Source organism: Myxocyprinus asiaticus, chromosome 43, assembly GCF_019703515.2.
Source record: "Myxocyprinus asiaticus isolate MX2 ecotype Aquarium Trade chromosome 43, UBuf_Myxa_2, whole genome shotgun sequence".
In the NCBI taxonomy this organism is placed as follows: domain Eukaryota; kingdom Metazoa; phylum Chordata; class Actinopteri; order Cypriniformes; family Catostomidae; genus Myxocyprinus; species Myxocyprinus asiaticus.
The window spans coordinates 31,567,379-31,584,433 of record NC_059386.1 but is presented as its reverse complement, the minus strand read 5'-3'; the positions used below and the strand labels follow the sequence as shown (position 1 = coordinate 31,584,433).

The following is a 17,055-nucleotide window of genomic DNA, read 5'->3' as shown; positions in this document are numbered from 1 at the left end:
GTTAATATCAAGAATGAGGTTAAATCTATCAATAAATAAAGCAAATAAATAAAAATAGTTAAAATAAAAGTATAAACAAACTAAGAAAACAAACAAAAAATCTTCATACAGAAAAATTAATCCTATGCCAAAAGTAAACCAATGTCTGGTGTCGGAGTCATGGTCGAGTGGTTTGAGCATTTACTTCATAAATGTTGAAAAATTGTTTGGCTGTTTTCTGGCTGATGTCTGGGGATTCTGGCACAGTTTAGGTCCAATTACGGCTGCATGCTGGGGGGACAGGATAATTATGGCTGAGTTTTGGCCTCGTCCTGGGGTTGATACGGCCTGCATTCGGTAAGTGGCTTTTGGGCCAGTTTTGGACCGTAATTCCATGCGGTATGTGGGCCAAACTCCCAGGCAGAATGCAGCCAGATTCGGGCCAAAATAATTTTGCTATCTGTGGCATGGCACATGTGGGAGACGCAGGTTTGAATCTGGCCTTTATTGTGTTCTTATCCCATTGCCCCTCTCTCAGCAGTCCCTATAATAAAAAGTGTCTAAAAATCACCTGACAGTTTGGTCCGCCAGCCATCCGGCATCGCACTGGTCAAATCCATCCTCGTAGGCTGAATATAGCTGCTCAAACGTGGCGATGGTTGCACCCACTTCAACACAGGTCTGTTTAGCACGCTCGAAATCTAAAGTGTAGCGACTGCTGTTGGCCCGGTAGTGAAACACAACACCTGTACAAATACATGAGTAGTGGTAGTGAAATTCTGAAAATGAGACATTAATCATGTACATGAACTAAAAGCATTGAAAAGGTTGAGCAAATCAAATATATATATATATATATATATATATAGAAAATTATGTTTTTTGTGATACATTGGTATATCGATAAACATGACATGACCATAATCTTTCAACAATCTGATTTACTTCATAGAAAGTCAGATGGCAGATGTTTACCAAGATTTGCCAAGATTAAATTCCCTTTGTGTTAAACCACCCTTTGTCCAGATGTTTATATTTTGCCAATGCAATAATTTGAATTTAATTTGCTTGTAATTTGATTGTGAAGTGACCTAAAGATTTGGCAAGGAGCTATATACATTAACATTATTAATTATGCTCAGAATACTTGACTACTGCAAATGTGATCATGTCCTCCCAAGAATTTGTAGCTATTTATTTCGATTTTGTGGTAATCAACCTTATGCCACAAATGCTGTCGATTGAGCTTAACGTGTATGGAACCCGGAATATTCCTTTAAATATAGAAAAACTTTTTCTCAATAAAATTCTCAATATTTTTCAAAAGTATGAGAGCTAGATTTAAAGAGGGCTGCCTTTGTCCAAGAGTTTGGAAGTTGCAGCCACAACAACAAGCTGTTGTCTGGCAAAATGAAGAATCATTGTATTGCTCAGCTATTTTGGGACCTGTCGTGTCCAAGACCGAACATGATCAGAATAGTAATCACTCTCACAGAATTACAACATGGCCGAATGTCTCTAATCCAATTTTAACTAATGCAAGCCGCTCTCTTTCATAACAGCTAGTTCTGCTGACAAATTATGTTATTTAGAACTTACTGTCTTCACTTTCATTATGCAAGTGTGAAATCGAATCCATTCAGACATTGTAGCCAAAATCTGGTATTTATACAAGTTGTCATAGTATGACTTAAGCATCACCACGGTTAAATTTATGATGCGCATGAGGGAAAATGGCTTTAAAGTGTTTTTTGATGTTAAAATCCCAGCTTAATATGCAGAGACAACTATAAGTAAGACATTCAAAGGTTGATTTGTCAGGAAAGTGTAAATACTGGCTATGCGGCACTATCAAAAAATTGCTTTGTTTGTGTGAATGTCCTGACCAGCTTGACACAACAACATTGGCACAACCGATGGCATGAGTTTTGGGCGGGACTATCTTTTTGCCTGACTAATGGCAGACGAGAGAGTTTTTGGGAAACCTGTTTGAAAATAGTCGTCACTTTTGCAATACCAGTTTATTGTATATATTTAAACATATATTGTATTAGAAATCACTGACTCATTTATTATACAATACTGCACAGTGTATGACAATATACAGCTCTGGAAAAAAATGAGACCACTGCAAAATCATCAGTTTCTCTGGATTTACTATTTATAGGTATGTGTTTGAGTAAAATGAAAATTTTTGTTTTATTCTATAAAGTACCGACAACATTTCTTCCAAATTCCAAATAAAAATACTGTCATTTAAAGCATTTATTTGCAGAAAATGACAACTGGTCAAAATAACAAAAAAGATGCAGTGTTTTCAGACCTCGAATAATGCAAAGAAAACTAGTTTTAAACAACACAATACTAATATTTCACTTTGGAAGATTTCAGAAATCAATATTTGATGGAATAACCCTGATTTCCAATCACAGCTTTCATGCGTCTTGGCATGCTCTCTACCAGTCTTTCACATTGCTGTTGGGGGACTTTATACCACTCCTGGTGCAAAAATTCAAGTAGCTCGGCTTTGTTTGATGGCTTGTGGCAATCCATCTTCCTCTTCATCACATTCCAGAGGTTTTCAATGGGGTTCAGGTCTGGAGATTGGGCTGGCCATGACAGGGTCTTGATCCAGTGGTCCTCCATCCACACCTTGATTGACCTGGCTGTGTGGCATGGAGCATTGTCCTACTGGAAAAAACCAATCCTCAGAGTTGGGGAACATTGTCAAAGCAGAGGGAAGCAAGTTTTCTTCCAGGATAACCTTGTACGTGGCTTGATTCATGCGTCCTTCACAAAGACGAATCTGCCCGATTCCAGCCTTGCTGAAGCACCCCCAGATCATCACCCCCAGATCATTTAAATTAATAGTTGGACACGTTGATATTAGTTAATGCAATATGAACTAACATGAAAAAAACAATGAAAAATTGGATAAAAAAAAAAAAAAAATAAAAAAAAGATTAATAAATGCTGTAAAATATACTGTTAATTGTTAGTTCATTATATCTAATGTAGTAAGAGTTACTGTACTGCATATTTTTATTTCCTTTCCTGAACAAAGCCTAAGTACATGCCATAGAGTCTGGCTCTATTATTTTCCCTTATATGGACTTTTCCAGCTGTCTTTTGGGTACACTAGCAAAAGTTCTGGCTGAGCAGTCCAGGTTTTGAATACCCTTTACTCTGAGGTATGGCAGTCTGGTTTTGGGTACTTCTTTGGCTCTACACTTGAGTGGCAATCAACACTGCCCAGGCCCCAACAAAGGGCATTGAGTGTATTTGGCAGGAAGGCATGCGGCTCTCTATGGGCCTATGAACACTGCAATTCTACAGTCTCACCTGAGCCAAACTTACTCATGTTTTAATAATTACAGTAAACAAATACAAGCAGCATTGTTTGTCATCTGAGATGTGACATTTTGCACAGTTTTGTTTATCTTCTTCTGATAAAGAAATGTTTAATAAAAATTAAGCTCTATTGACAGCATTTGTGGCATAATGTTAATTACCACAGAAAATAATTTCATCCCTTAGTCTCCTTTCATCTTCTTTAAGCCAAAATAAAGAATGCGTATCAAGCGAAAGTAACTGGGTTTAGTGGCTTTGCATGGTCAGGACAAGGGTGGAAATATTGGATTATAATTTAGCACAGATATTATTTTCTGCATTAATTCACATTATGCCATAAGTGCTGTTGACAGCAGCCAGTCCCTTTCTGGCCCTTTCACACCAAAAGCAAATTTTTGCCACAAATATTTGCCACGTTTGCTTGCCGCAATGAAGATTTTAAATAGAAACAATCGATACCTATGGAGCCTTTAATACCGGGAGCGAGCTTTCACATGCAGATTTGTTTTTCTACTTTGTTATTCTTTCTCGCCCCGCGATGAAACACCCCGACCAAATAAAATTTGTGCTATGGATTACATGTCAGGAGACACTGCATGTTACCAAATGCCAGTGCAATTGGTGCCACTAAAGCAAAGAAAGCTGCTTTGCCAACCACCATTATGTTTACAACAACATTTTAACAAAGGCTACATTTCACAATGTTCAAGGAACATAACAAGCTTTAAACTTTTTCTTCTATTGATTAAAATAGAAATAATTCTCCATGCCCTTTGATTATTTAGGGAAACCGAAAATACAATAGGGACTTGTCGAAAATTCGAGGTGATTTCAAACTCACAAAGTGATTTTCCAGACACTAAAGCAAAAAAAATATTTTTCCTATTTTCTGTTTTCAGGGATGTCATTCCATTTTGGCTTTCTATGACTAATTACGTCATCATATGCACTTACAACATTAACAGAGTAATAAGCGTTTTCAGGAGAGGTGGGATCCTGTAGCACATTCCTTTCACAATGTTCCTTGTTCTTCATGTTACAGCCCTCTGCTTTCCCGTTGGAGATAATGAAGGTGGCTTGCGTAATCACACTCCTCATGGTAAATGGGGGACCGCCATGTGGGATAACAGACATCCCTGTTGCGCTTCATTTCATGCCTTCTCCACGGAGCTCCGCCGAGTGTTTGATCGCTTGGCTTAAGGTAGCGCGAGGGTCTCATCCGGACTGTCACAGGGAGATCGGTAAGTCTCAGATTATGCAATCGAGTTCTGCACCCTGGCTGCTTCTTTAGAGTGGAACAATCATGCAATGTGGGACCTCTTTTTGCATGGGCTTTCCGACGACATCCAGGACGAAATCTATCCTTTGGATCTGCCTCCACGCTTCAATGATTTGGTGGATCTGGCCATCTGAGTAGATCAACGTCTGGCCCTATGCCGTCACCGCTGTCGCCGCCGCTATCCACCCACCCGGGCAGCTGGCCATCCAGCCCAGTCCACCACTTTGGCCAGGTCACCAGAATCACAGCCTGACGCAGAGCCCATGCAAGTCAGGAGAACTCAGATCTTGCATAAGGAGAAGCAGTGATGCCTCATTCAAGGATTATGCTTTCATTGTGCCCAGTCTGGTCATTTCTCCGCTTTTTGTCTGGTAAAATACACCGCTCATCAGTGGGGAGGGGGTTACTGGCAAACGCAACACCCTTGGACAAAGCCCCCAGATTATGCAAACTTCTCCCGGCCCGGCTGCAGTATAGATCTACCAGTCACACGGTCTCAACTCTGGTGGATTCCAGAGCCGAAGGGACTTGGCTTCCGAATGGCGGGTTCCTATGGTCCAGTTGGATGAACCTATCACTGCCCACACCCTCAGTGGCACACCCCTGTCCGTCATCACCCAGTCCACCTTCGTCTCTGGAAATCATACGGAGCAGTTGTCCTTTTACCTGATCCAATCTCCATCGGCACCAATAGTGTTGGGGCATCCTTGGTTGGTAACGCACAACCCACACATAGACTGGTCAACCAACACTGTTCTTGCTTGGAGTCCTTACTGTTTGTCGCACTGTCTTAACTCTGCTGTCTCCCCTATCCAGTCTTGCATTTAGCTGCAGGATGAACCGGCGGATTTATCCAGAGTACCATTGACATAACACAACTTGAGGGGGGTGTTCAGCTGGTCCCACGCCACAACCCTTCTTCCTCATCGCCCATACGATTGAATCTGTCATGGCTCCAGTGAGTTTGTCGGTTTGTTTTGTTATTTCTCTCTCTCATGTTTCGCAGGCACTGCTGGCATGCATGATCAGTGTTTCCATGGGAACACTGGTTGTTCCAAGGGGAACACTTATCATCCCACTAATTAGTGTGTTAGCAGCACCTGGTTCTCCGCTGATTCACTCCCTACTTAATCCCTTCATGTTGTCAATATCTTTGCTAGATTGTTGTTTGGTGTGAAGTAACTTACCTCACTCTCTCTGCCTAGTTGGTCCTGTCAAGTGTATTTGTTTGGTTTCCCGTCTCTGCCCGTGTGTCCGGAGTGTGGGTGCCTTCCAGTTTGCTGTACGCTTGTTCTCTGCGCTCACAAATCTTCAACGGAGGATTCCTCATCTCTGCCTGCATGTTGGGAGAGTGATTGCCTTCCAGTCTGCTGTGCGCTGGTTTTCTGCACCTCACTATGCTTCAACAGAGGATTCCTCAGAATCTGCTCCTGACTACCATGACGCACACACTCACCTACGAACACACTATTGACGGAGACCTCACGGATCTGCCCACTATGCGGCCACGGCGTGCACGCTTCCATGAGCTTCTCCCCCTGCTACTGCAGCTGGTGCAGGGTTTTCCATTATTTGTCAGCACAGTGTAAGTTGCTATTAATTGTTAATATATCTTTTGAACTGTTCCTCTGCTTTTGGGTCCCTTTGTCTCACTCTCGCTCTGTGACAATATGCAGTCAAACAGGAAAAGCATACTAAACAAATCATCAGAAAAATATGTTATCAACTATTGGTGTCATTTTATATCATCGCAAAGCACCTCAGCTTTCTGATGACACCTATCTTGAGCTTCTAGTCCACTCAGAGGCCAAGATATTTGATGAAACAATGGGTGGTGCATAAACGAGCACATCTGTGAGGGCTAAACTGCATTAGAGCGCCACCTACTTTTCAGATCTGCATTTTGTGATGGAAGGTGATTATTTTTTCTAGAACTTGCTGCCATCTAGTGGAATACAATAAGACTCTTTGCTGGTAGATAGAGTTATCAGAACCAGAATTACATGCTTGCAAATTATTATTTTTATTATTTTTTTAACTTTCTGTTAATCATAAGATTGTAAACATTTACAATATAATTTATGAATAATTGGAGTCTTTTTTAATTTGGGGGGTTTTCTAAAATATTAGACAAATTTTTTTGCAATAAGTCCACAGTATGTGTTAATTGGTGAACTTTTAAATTTGAGTGTGAAAAAAATTCTGTCATCATCAATCTAACACAAAAGGAGATGTTAGGCAGAGTGTTAGGGACTGACAGCTTCAGTCACCATTTACTTTCATTGCATTTTTCTTCCACACAATGAAAGTGAATGGTGACTTATAGTCTGTCAGTCCCTAACATTCTGCCTAAGGTCTCCTTTCATCTTTCACAGAAGAAAATAAGTCTTGGTTTGGAACAGCATGGGTTGGTGAGTTAACGATGCAGAATTTTCTATTTCAGTTTAATTATACCTTTGAACAAGCGCTTTTGTACAGTAATTTGCACAGAGCAACACCTACCGCTGACATCCAGGGAGACTGAATCTTGAGTGTCCTCAATGCCGTGCATAACTTCACAGCGATAGACCCCCGCATCACTGGCTCTGAGCCTCGCTAATGTCAGAGATGCGTCGCCCACATCCTCACGGTGGCTGGGCACTGAAACCCTGCCCTTAAACTCCTGCCCGATCTTAATAAACCCATTCTGGGCCACTAGCACCGTGGTTTCCGTATCGCCCTCCAGTTTAGTCCACTTGATGCGGAGATGATCGAGATGGCCGCTGGAGGCCGTGGCCGCAGCAGCTGTGGTGGTACTTGAGATGGTGGAGGTGCCAGTCGGGGGTGGTAGGATGGAGAAATGGCAGGGCAGCACCACCTGCTCTGCAAGGGAGCCCCGGACTGGAGAACTCTTCTCTACTTTCATCCTATGGGCCGTATCTGGTAAAAGAAAACAGATGAAGAACATGTGGAGAATGATGGCGGAGACTTCAAACAAGGAACCCAAAAGCTGACATTTGTTTACAGACACATCAAATGATCTCATGAGCAGAAAATCTCCTGTGAGCCTTTACAAACAAGCTACAAAAGCTTGGACAGCTTGCAAAGGGACACTAAAATATGAAGTTTTGATTTGTTTACAATGTTTTAGTTACTACATAATTTCCATGCTCCCGTTTGTGATATTCCATAGTTTTAATTCACTACTATTATTACAAAATGTAGAAAAAAAACAAAATGTCCTGATCATACTTAATAATAATAATAATAATAATAATACATTTATTCAAAATTATATTTTGCATATTGAAAAACAAGCTTATTTTTAGGGTTGTTATTTATTTATTTTATTTTATTTTTTTACTTTTGGAAATTATTTTCATGACAGTTATGCACATTTTACTCCCCAACTATCAGTTTTGCAATGTGGAAAAAGATGGTCACTGTGAGATTCTTATTAGCGCAATGTGAAAAAAAAAAAAAAGATGTTATTGTAAAGTATTTATCATACATCATAGTAGTACTCCCTTGGTACTGCCTTTCATTTTCACTTATTTTATTGTAAAAAAATTTTTACTGTACAACAGCCTTGTTTTATACTGTAATAAAGTAAAACTAAAATTGTGTTATGGTAATGAATAAGCATTAAAAACAATAGGAATAGTAAAAGTAAAATGTCTGGATGCATTATGGTAGTGAGAATTGGGAAGTAAAATGTGCTAAAGTGTCCTGAAAATAATGTCACATTGCAAAAAATTTTAACATCCTAAATGTAAGCTTCATTATGTTTATGCAAAATATAATGTAATTATTGTTATTATTTTTTATTTGGGGGTTCAAATTGACTAGGACATTTTCTTGACAGATTTCGTTAGTCACCCAGCTGTGTCTAAACTTTTTACTGGTAGTCTAAGTATGTCAGTATGATATGAAAATAAACGTTTTTTTAATGTTTTAATCATGTTTTAAAGACATTTATAATTATAACACAAAAATCTTGCGGTTGAATACTAATTTTGTTTAACTTCAAGAATCCTCCCCACAAAGTTGCACAGAAATCATCTTTTATACAGTAGTAAGGCGTAATTTAGCAGACAGGAAGTAGTCATTTAGCATACAACACACAGGAAGTACAGATTGATTGGAGGTCAGCCTACAACGACTGCCTTGATTAAAACTTTGGAGAGTCTAAAGAAGGAGGTGTATCTTTATAATGTGTAAGTAGTGAAAGTGGCTATAAAAGACTTACCATCCTGGGTTAAAGCACTGCAGGCACAGACCAACCAGAGGATGTATTTAATGTCCAATAACATCTCAAATCTGTCAATAAATAAATAAACCTTTTCAATTTTGACAGAAAAAAACAAAAACAAAAAATATTGTGTTCAAATGTATTCATAAAGTAGGCTGAATGCCAAATTGTTTGTGTTTAATTCTATCTATGTCTTTGTTCCGGGTCCAACCCGGTCTTTGTACACCCTCTATCTGCTTGCTTTCCTGTCTTCCTTCACAAATTCAACATACATCTTAATTAAAGCATGTTTTTCCCCCTTAGAACGATCATTTAGCCTATTAATGTGTTATTACCATCTATAACATGTTTATAACTGATTTATTCAACGTAATTGACAAAAACGTATATGTTTGCTTTAAGTATGGGTTACAGGACAGTCCTAGCAAGACTAGAGAAATTAAATGAATCATACTTCATTAACATACAGATCATTCTGTGTGACAGCTGGGGCATTCAAAGCATGACTGCATGTGGTTTAAGCATTGAGACATTGTATTATACGCCCTCATTTTGTTCACACTCTCTAACACTAGAGAGCGATGCATCAAGCATCTTCACGGATCATTCTAACAATTAAAAAATGCCGTGAAAATCTACCGTTTGAAAATTGCGCACTAAACCTTATCTACAGCAAACCAAATTAAATCCAAAACTTATCTTAAAGCAATCCAACGCTTATCTAAACACTCGCACCGATATCACACTCTCAGTTATCCGCATTAAGGCAAAACTAGCATTAAAAATGATAATGATGAGATAATGGAAAGTGGCTTTCCATTGATAAGAATGCCAAACGCAGAAATAGTGTGTTTAGGTTCGACTGAAGACAAGCTATGTTGTGAATACAAGACAGTCCACTGAGAAACAAGGAGACTGAGGTAAATATCGCACCTTTTATAAGTGACATGCAACTCCCACAATTAGAGACATTTATGTAGGAAAAATTGCATTAGCTCCATGGCAACACTTAGATGTACTTGCTGTTAACTACAGCTAACTTGTTCATCTTGTGCATGTGAAATTATATTCAGTTTGAACTATTCTACCCTTACTAATTGATAAATTAATAAATAATATTGGTAGCTTGATAGATTCAGACTTTTAGTTTATTATTCTTAATATTATTATTAATAAAATATTAATTATTCAATTCACATAAAATAATGAAAATAAGATTCTCATTATATAATGTATGTTTAATAAACTTACCTTATTATTTATTTCCAGTAGAAAGTCTTGACTATTCCCGACTCTCGAGATTCGATAAACCGTGTCGCTCCTACTAAAAACTGCAAATATATCTGATGCTCCAAACCAACGAACAGACTTCAGTGCGTTTACTTTCCCTGGTGCCAATGAAAGGAGTGAAGACATGACCCGGCAGTTAGCTCAAAATCCATATGTCCACCCATGATTTCGTCAGTTACCATAGGAGGGGCAGAGAGTGCCCACCCAAAAGGAATCTGATCCATGCTGCAAAAGAGGAAATGGGATGTTCGGTTCACTGTATTTCATTGCAAGCTGGGTTTGTATCACCGATCAAACTTGTAATAGAGGCTTCTATATAATGCAATAATGCATACATTTCTTAAACGGGCTACAAAGTTATTATTAAAGCACTAGGTACGAAGCACAAAAGAGGAGCCGCAGCGAAAATTTGCGCGCAAATCGTAACCTATCTGTCCAACTGCGCATAATGTATCTGCAACAGCTCACCAAAACGTTTAAGACAGCGACAGCCTTCGTTTTATTTTCCTAAGTGAACCCAACACTCAGTTTACAGATTATAGACATATACAATTCGCACTCCAGAGTTGCAGTGTCGTGCGTAAAAGCGCATGGTCTGACAGAGCACTGATAAACAGACCAAGTGAAGGAGCTGATGGAGTTATTAAGGGATGTGAAGGTGACTAAAATACTCTTTGTGATCTGGTTTGAACCGCCAAACTTCGACACAAGAGATCTTGCTTGAGCTTTCCACATGGGGGAGAGAAGGAACCATTACCTCCTCTAGCTAAATTCACCTTCCATCAGTTTTAGCCACTGGAATGGGATAGGTGATAATAGAACTTAAGAGATAAGTTTACAACGTTTTAGTATACATATTTTAACCAAAGATCATAGGTAAAATGGACATAATGTGTGTGTGTGTGTGTATATATATATGATATATATATATATATATATATATATATAAAGGCTATGTGTAATGGACATTGTTCATTCTAGGTGATGTGACTGATTCTTTCATGTTTTCACCATTTTAATAATATTTTAGCTTTACTGAAGCTTACTTGAATAGTCCTCAGTTAAAAAAAAATCCTTTTAAATTTACGAAAAAAAAAACCGGAAAAAAACTGGCTGCTGTGCCAGAAAGTAATGGAAAAACAAAAAAACTAAACAAACAGTAATCGTGTTTCAGGCATTACAGGATGTAAATTTGGTGCCTGTATATTATACAGTTCACTACCATAGATCTAATTTCATGATATATGTTTATGTACCATGGTACTTGGACTACAAAAAATAAAAAAAAAAAAAAAAAAAAAAACACAACAACACTGCTCTGTACTTTTAAAGGCACTGCTAACACAGAGTAACAGAAAAAGACCACATGATGACATACATTTCATCAAGAGTGGCCCTATACAGAAGCAATGGCCAATAAATATGTTTATAAAACAGATAGTTCCAGACCTGGATGCTAATTGGTCAACAGCCGTGCGTTATTCATGATAAAGCACAGCTCTGACCTTTACATGGAACTTCAATCACTCCGCAGCACCCATAGCTGACAGTTATTCTTGTTGCCTTATATTTTGTTTACTGCCAGTGACTATATTTTCTAGAAGGATGGTATTTCATAATTTTACTTACAAAATATAACATTTTAATGGTATGTTACATGATGTTATTTTGTGTTTGTGTTCATGACAATGTGCACTTTTTATTTAAGCAATAAGGTATGAGAGGCAGTGCTATATTGTGAATATTGTAACTGCTATATTATATATATATATATATATATATATATATATATATACACAATATTCACAATATAGCACGGCCTCTCATTGCTTAAATTAAAAAGTGCACATTGTCATGAACACAAACACAAAATAACATCATGGTAACATACCCAATAATAAAATAACATATATTAACAAATCAACACAAAATGTAATGCAAAACATCACAATGTACATAAATAAATTAAAAAGAAACACACATTTAAATACAATTTTATCAAATGAGCTGAGTCATGCAGAGACTTCTAGGAACATAATTTGTTTTACTTGTAAAAGTACTGTAAAAACTGTAAAAGTACATGTATTGTCTTGTTAAACATAATTTTTCACTGTTAACTATAAGGTAAATCATACTTTTTCCTTAAAAAAAAAAAAACAAAAACAAAAAAATGTATATATATATATATATATATATACACACACACACACACACATATATATATATATTTTTTTTTTTCAATGTTGTACTGTAAAATTACCTGTACTGTCTTGTGAAATAAAATTGAGTTTTTCACCATACATTGTAGGGTATCTACCAGTTAACCAATTAATAGTTTATTACTGTAGCATTATTGCATTCTTTTGACCTTTCAAATGTCATCCCCTTCTCGCAGTGCCCTTCAAGGGCGCAAAAATGCAATTTGGAAAATGGCATAGTTTACTGAAACATCATAGCACATCTTTCCTCAAAAAGCCACACAATTTAAAGAAATATTCCAGGTTCTATACAAGTTAAGATCAATTGACAGCATTTGTGACACAATGTTGATTACATCAAAAATAATTTTCACTCTTCAAAAATCGAGGTTACAGTGAGGCACTTACAATGGAAGTGAATGGGGCCAATTTTTGGAGGGTTTAAAGGCAGAAATGTGAAGCTTATAATTTTATAAAAGCCCTTACATTAATTCTTCTGTTAAAACTTGTGTATTGTTTGAGCTGTAAAGTTGTTTAAATAGTCATTTTTACAGACATTTTAGGGTTTGTTGACATTACATCATCATGGCAACAAAGTTGTAAAATTGTCTATAACTTTACACAAAAAAGTTGGTAAGTGATTGTAAAATAATGTTAACACCCATATTATGTCTTGTGGCTATACTTTTGAAAAAGTGAGTACTGGCCCCATTCACTTCCATTGTAAGTGCCTCACTATAACCTCGATTTTTTTTTTTTTTTTTTTTTAAAGAAGAGACAAATCAAAGTTAATTTTTGTGGTAATCAATATTATTCCACAAATGCTGTCGATTGAGCTTAAAGTGCATTGCACCCGGAATATTCCTTTAAGTTATCTTTAATGTGTGTAGGACAAGCAGCGAGTTAATACGTTTAGTGTATTACTTAAGGTTAGGGGTTTAATCAAAGCATTAACCCTAAGTATGTGTGATAATAATATAATGCAAATAATGCATCCATCCAGCCAGGTCTCCTAAGCAGCCAAATTGGCCCAGTTGCTAGGGAGGGTAGAGTCGTGGGGTAACCTCCTAGTGGTCGCTATAATGTGGTTCGTTCTTGGTGGGGCGCGTGGCAAGTTGAGCGCGGATGCCGCGGTGGATGGCGTGAAGCCTCCACACCCACTATGTCTCCGTGGCAATGTGCTCAACAAGCCACGTGATAAGATGCACGGGTTGATGGTCTCAGATGTGGAGGCAACTGGGATTCATCCTCTGCCACCCGGATTGAGGCGAATCACTACGCGACCACGAGGACTTAAAAGCGCACTGGGAATTGGGCATTCCAAATTGGGTGAAAAAAATAAATAAATAAAAAATAATAATAATGCAGATCCATTCTGAAAGCAAGATCACTACTTTGGAAATGACAAAAAGACATCATAACTCAGATTTAAAATATTTATTCACACCTTACAGAGTTAAAAATAGATTTATTCAGACGTGCCTCTTGATTCTTCCCTTTTTATTGTTAAAAATTAGTGTTATTGTTCAAAGGAATGTATAATGAAATCATATGCATTATAAAAATACTTTCCTAGAGCTTACAAACAGTACTCAAGTCATGTTTATCAGGAATGGTACTCCTTCAAAGTCATATATCATCAAATAGGTCATCTGGATCAGGGTTTGCAGCAGCGGTTGATGGTTTCAGTTGGACGATTGGAGTTTTGCTCGTCTCTGCTTTGGCCTCTTCCGTCGGCTTCTCTCTAAAATTACAAAGTGAAGTAACAACTGTCAACAGAAGGCGAAGGTTAAATACATTCCGGCAGCTAGTTAGTCATGACACCGGACCAAATTCTTACTTCGCCCTGATTACAGTGACCCAGTCAAATATGATATCGCCAGAGGCACGCTGGCCTGTAAAAAGGAGGTCAAGTCAAAATGTTGTACAGTTCACCCCACCTCTGTCAAGGCTGCATTGTAATAAAGCTCCTTATAATAAGTTACATGCCATGTGTCTTTAGTGTGACATTTACTGATGTCTTTGGATGCTAATTAGAGTTTGTAGGTTGCAGTTGTATACATACTGAAGCTGTCACTTTCAAAGTGATTCTTTTAAAGATGTCCTTCGTCACTTAACCATGAGTCCTGATATACTGTACAGTAGTAACAAAAAGTATCTGGATACTTCAAGCATAACTAAATATCAAAGCAAGTGACATTTATTTAATTTGACAAAAATATATTTTTTTTAGGATTCAAATGATAAAACAATAGATTTATTGTTAAAAAATAGCTAATGCGATGAACTCCAGGTGTGGTTACTCACTACATGTGTGAACTTGAGGGACACTGACTTCATACATCCACTAAAAATCACTTTGGAACCTGTTGGTTAAAAGAAACAGCTCAAAAATAGTTGAGAAAAGTTAGTTCTGAGAGAAGATCTAACATCATTTGTTTGCAGATGCCACTTGGTTTGATATTTTTAGTTTCTAATGCAATGACATTCAGACATTTTTTAAGTGTGACTTAAAGGGATAGTTCACCCCAAAAATTAATTCTTTCATCATTTACTCACCCTCATGCCATCCCAGATAAGTATGACTTTATTTCTTCTGCTGAACACAAACCAACATTTTTAGAAGAACATCTCAGCTCTGCAGGTCCATAAAATGCAAGTGAATGGTGACCAAACCTTTCAAGCTCCAAAAATCCCATAAAGACAGTGTAAAAGTAATCCATTCGACTCCAGTGGTTAAATCTATGTCTTCAGAAGCAATATAATATCTGTGGGTGAGAAACAGATCAACATTTAAGTCCTTTTTTACTATAAATCTCCACTTTCACATTCTGAAAGTGAAAGTAGAGATTTATAGTAAAAGAGGGTTGAACTATGGATCTGTTTCTCACTTAAATTGATTACATCACTTCAGAAGATATACAGTGCATCTGGAAAGTACACTTTTTCCACATTTTGTTATGTTTCAGCCTTATTCCAAAATGGATTAAATTCATTATTTTCCTCAAAATTCTACAAACAATACCCCATAATGACAACGTGAAAGAAGTTTGTTTGAAATCTTTTATTAAAAAATTTATTAAAATTTATTAAAAATAAACAACGAAAAAAATCACATGTACATAAGTATTCACAGCCTTTGCTCAATACTTTGTTGAAGCACCTTTGGCACCAATTACAGCCTCAAGTCTTTTTGAGTATGATGCTACAAGCTTGGCACACCTGTTTTTGGGCAGTTTCTCCCATTCTTCTTTGCAGGACCTCTCAAGCTCCATCAGGTTGGATGGGGAGCGTCGGCGCACAGCCATTTTCAGATCTCTCCAGAGATGTTCAATCGGGTTCAAGTCTGGGCTCTGGCTGGGCCGCTCAAGGACATTCACAGAGTTGTCCCGTAGCCACTCCTTTGTTATCTTGGCTGTGTGCTTAGGGTCGTTGTCCTGTTGGAAGATGAACCTTCACCCCAGTCTGAGGTCCAGAGTGCTCTGGAGCAGGTTTTCATCAAGGATGTCTCTGTACATTGCTGCATTCATCTTTCCCTCGATCCTGACTAGTCTCCCAGTTCCTGCCGCTGAAAAACATCCCCACAGCATGATGCTGCCACCACCATGCTTCACTGTAGGGATGGTATTGGCCAGGTGATGAGCGGTGCCTGGTTTCCTCCAGACATGACGCTTGCCATTCAGGCCAAAGAGTTCAATCTTTGTTTCTCATGGTCTGAGAGCCCTTCAGGTGCCTTTTGGCAAACTCCAGGCGGGCTGTCATGTGCCTTTTTCTGAGGAGTGGCTTCCGTCTGGCCACTCTACCATACAGGCCTGATTGGCGGAGTGCTGCAGAGATGGTTGTTCTTCCGGAAGGTTCTCCTCTCTCCACAGAGAAATGCTGGAGCTCTGTCAGAGTGACTATCGGGTTCTTGGTCACCTCCCTGACTAAGGCCCTTCTCCCCCGATCGCTCAGTTTGGCCAGGTGGCCAGCTCTAGGAAGAGTCCTGGTGGTTCCAAACTTCTTCCATTTACAGATGATGGAGGCCACTGTGCTCATTGGGACCTTCAATGCTGCAGAAATTTTTCTGTACCCTTCCCCAGATCTGTGCCTCGATACAATCCTGTCTCGGAGGTCTACAGACAATTCCTAGGACTTCATGGCTTGGTTTGTGCTCTGACATGCACTGTTAACTGTGGGACCTTATATAGACAGGTGTGTGCCTTTCCAAATCGTGTCCAATCAACTGAATTTACCACAGGTGGACTCCAATAAAGTTGTAGAAACATCTCAAGGATGATCAGTGGAAACAGGATTCACCTGAGCTCAATTTTGAGTGTCATGGCAAAGGCTGTGAATACTTATGTACATGTGATTTTTTTCGTTTTTTATTTTAATAAATTTGCAAAGATTTCAAACAAACTTCTTTCACGTTGTCATTATGGGGTATTGTTTGTAGAATTTTGAGGAAAATAATGAATTTAATCCATTTTGGAATAAGGCTGTAACATAACAAAATGTGGAAAAAGTGAAGCGCTGTGAATACTTTCCGGATGCACTGTACATTAAACCACTATAGATAGAGTCATATAGATTACTTTTATGCTGCCTTTATGTGATTTTTGGAGCTTGAAAGGTCTGATCACCATTCACTTGCATTGAATGGACCTACAGAGCTGAAATATTCTTCTAAAAATCTTTGTTTGTGCTCAGCAGAAGAAAGAAAGTCATACGCATCTGGGATGGCA

The 17,055-nt window shown here is 38.3% G+C and overlaps 2 protein-coding genes across 2 annotated transcripts in view; both read right to left on the bottom strand.

The window, feature by feature from the left end:
- LOC127434059 (versican core protein-like) overlaps window positions 1–10,283 on the bottom strand; it is a 37,879-nt gene extending 27,596 nt beyond the window's left edge. The window contains exons 1-4 of the mRNA XM_051686511.1: window positions 10,092–10,283; window positions 8,838–8,908; window positions 7,112–7,528; window positions 551–725 (exon numbers count right to left, since the gene is read on the bottom strand). Of these exons, the coding sequence (XP_051542471.1) occupies window positions 551–725; window positions 7,112–7,528; window positions 8,838–8,901 (656 nt within the window). The 5' untranslated portion in view covers window positions 8,902–8,908; window positions 10,092–10,283. The remainder of the gene's footprint in view (window positions 1–550; window positions 726–7,111; window positions 7,529–8,837; window positions 8,909–10,091) is intronic.
- Window positions 10,284–13,750: 3,467 nt separating this feature from the next.
- The window catches only part of LOC127433521 (DNA repair protein XRCC4-like), a 50,725-nt gene continuing 47,420 nt past the window's right edge, over window positions 13,751–17,055 (bottom strand). Inside the window, exon 8 of the mRNA XM_051685506.1 lies at window positions 13,751–14,072. Within this exon, the coding sequence (XP_051541466.1) occupies window positions 13,958–14,072 (115 nt within the window). The 3' untranslated portion in view covers window positions 13,751–13,957. The remainder of the gene's footprint in view (window positions 14,073–17,055) is intronic.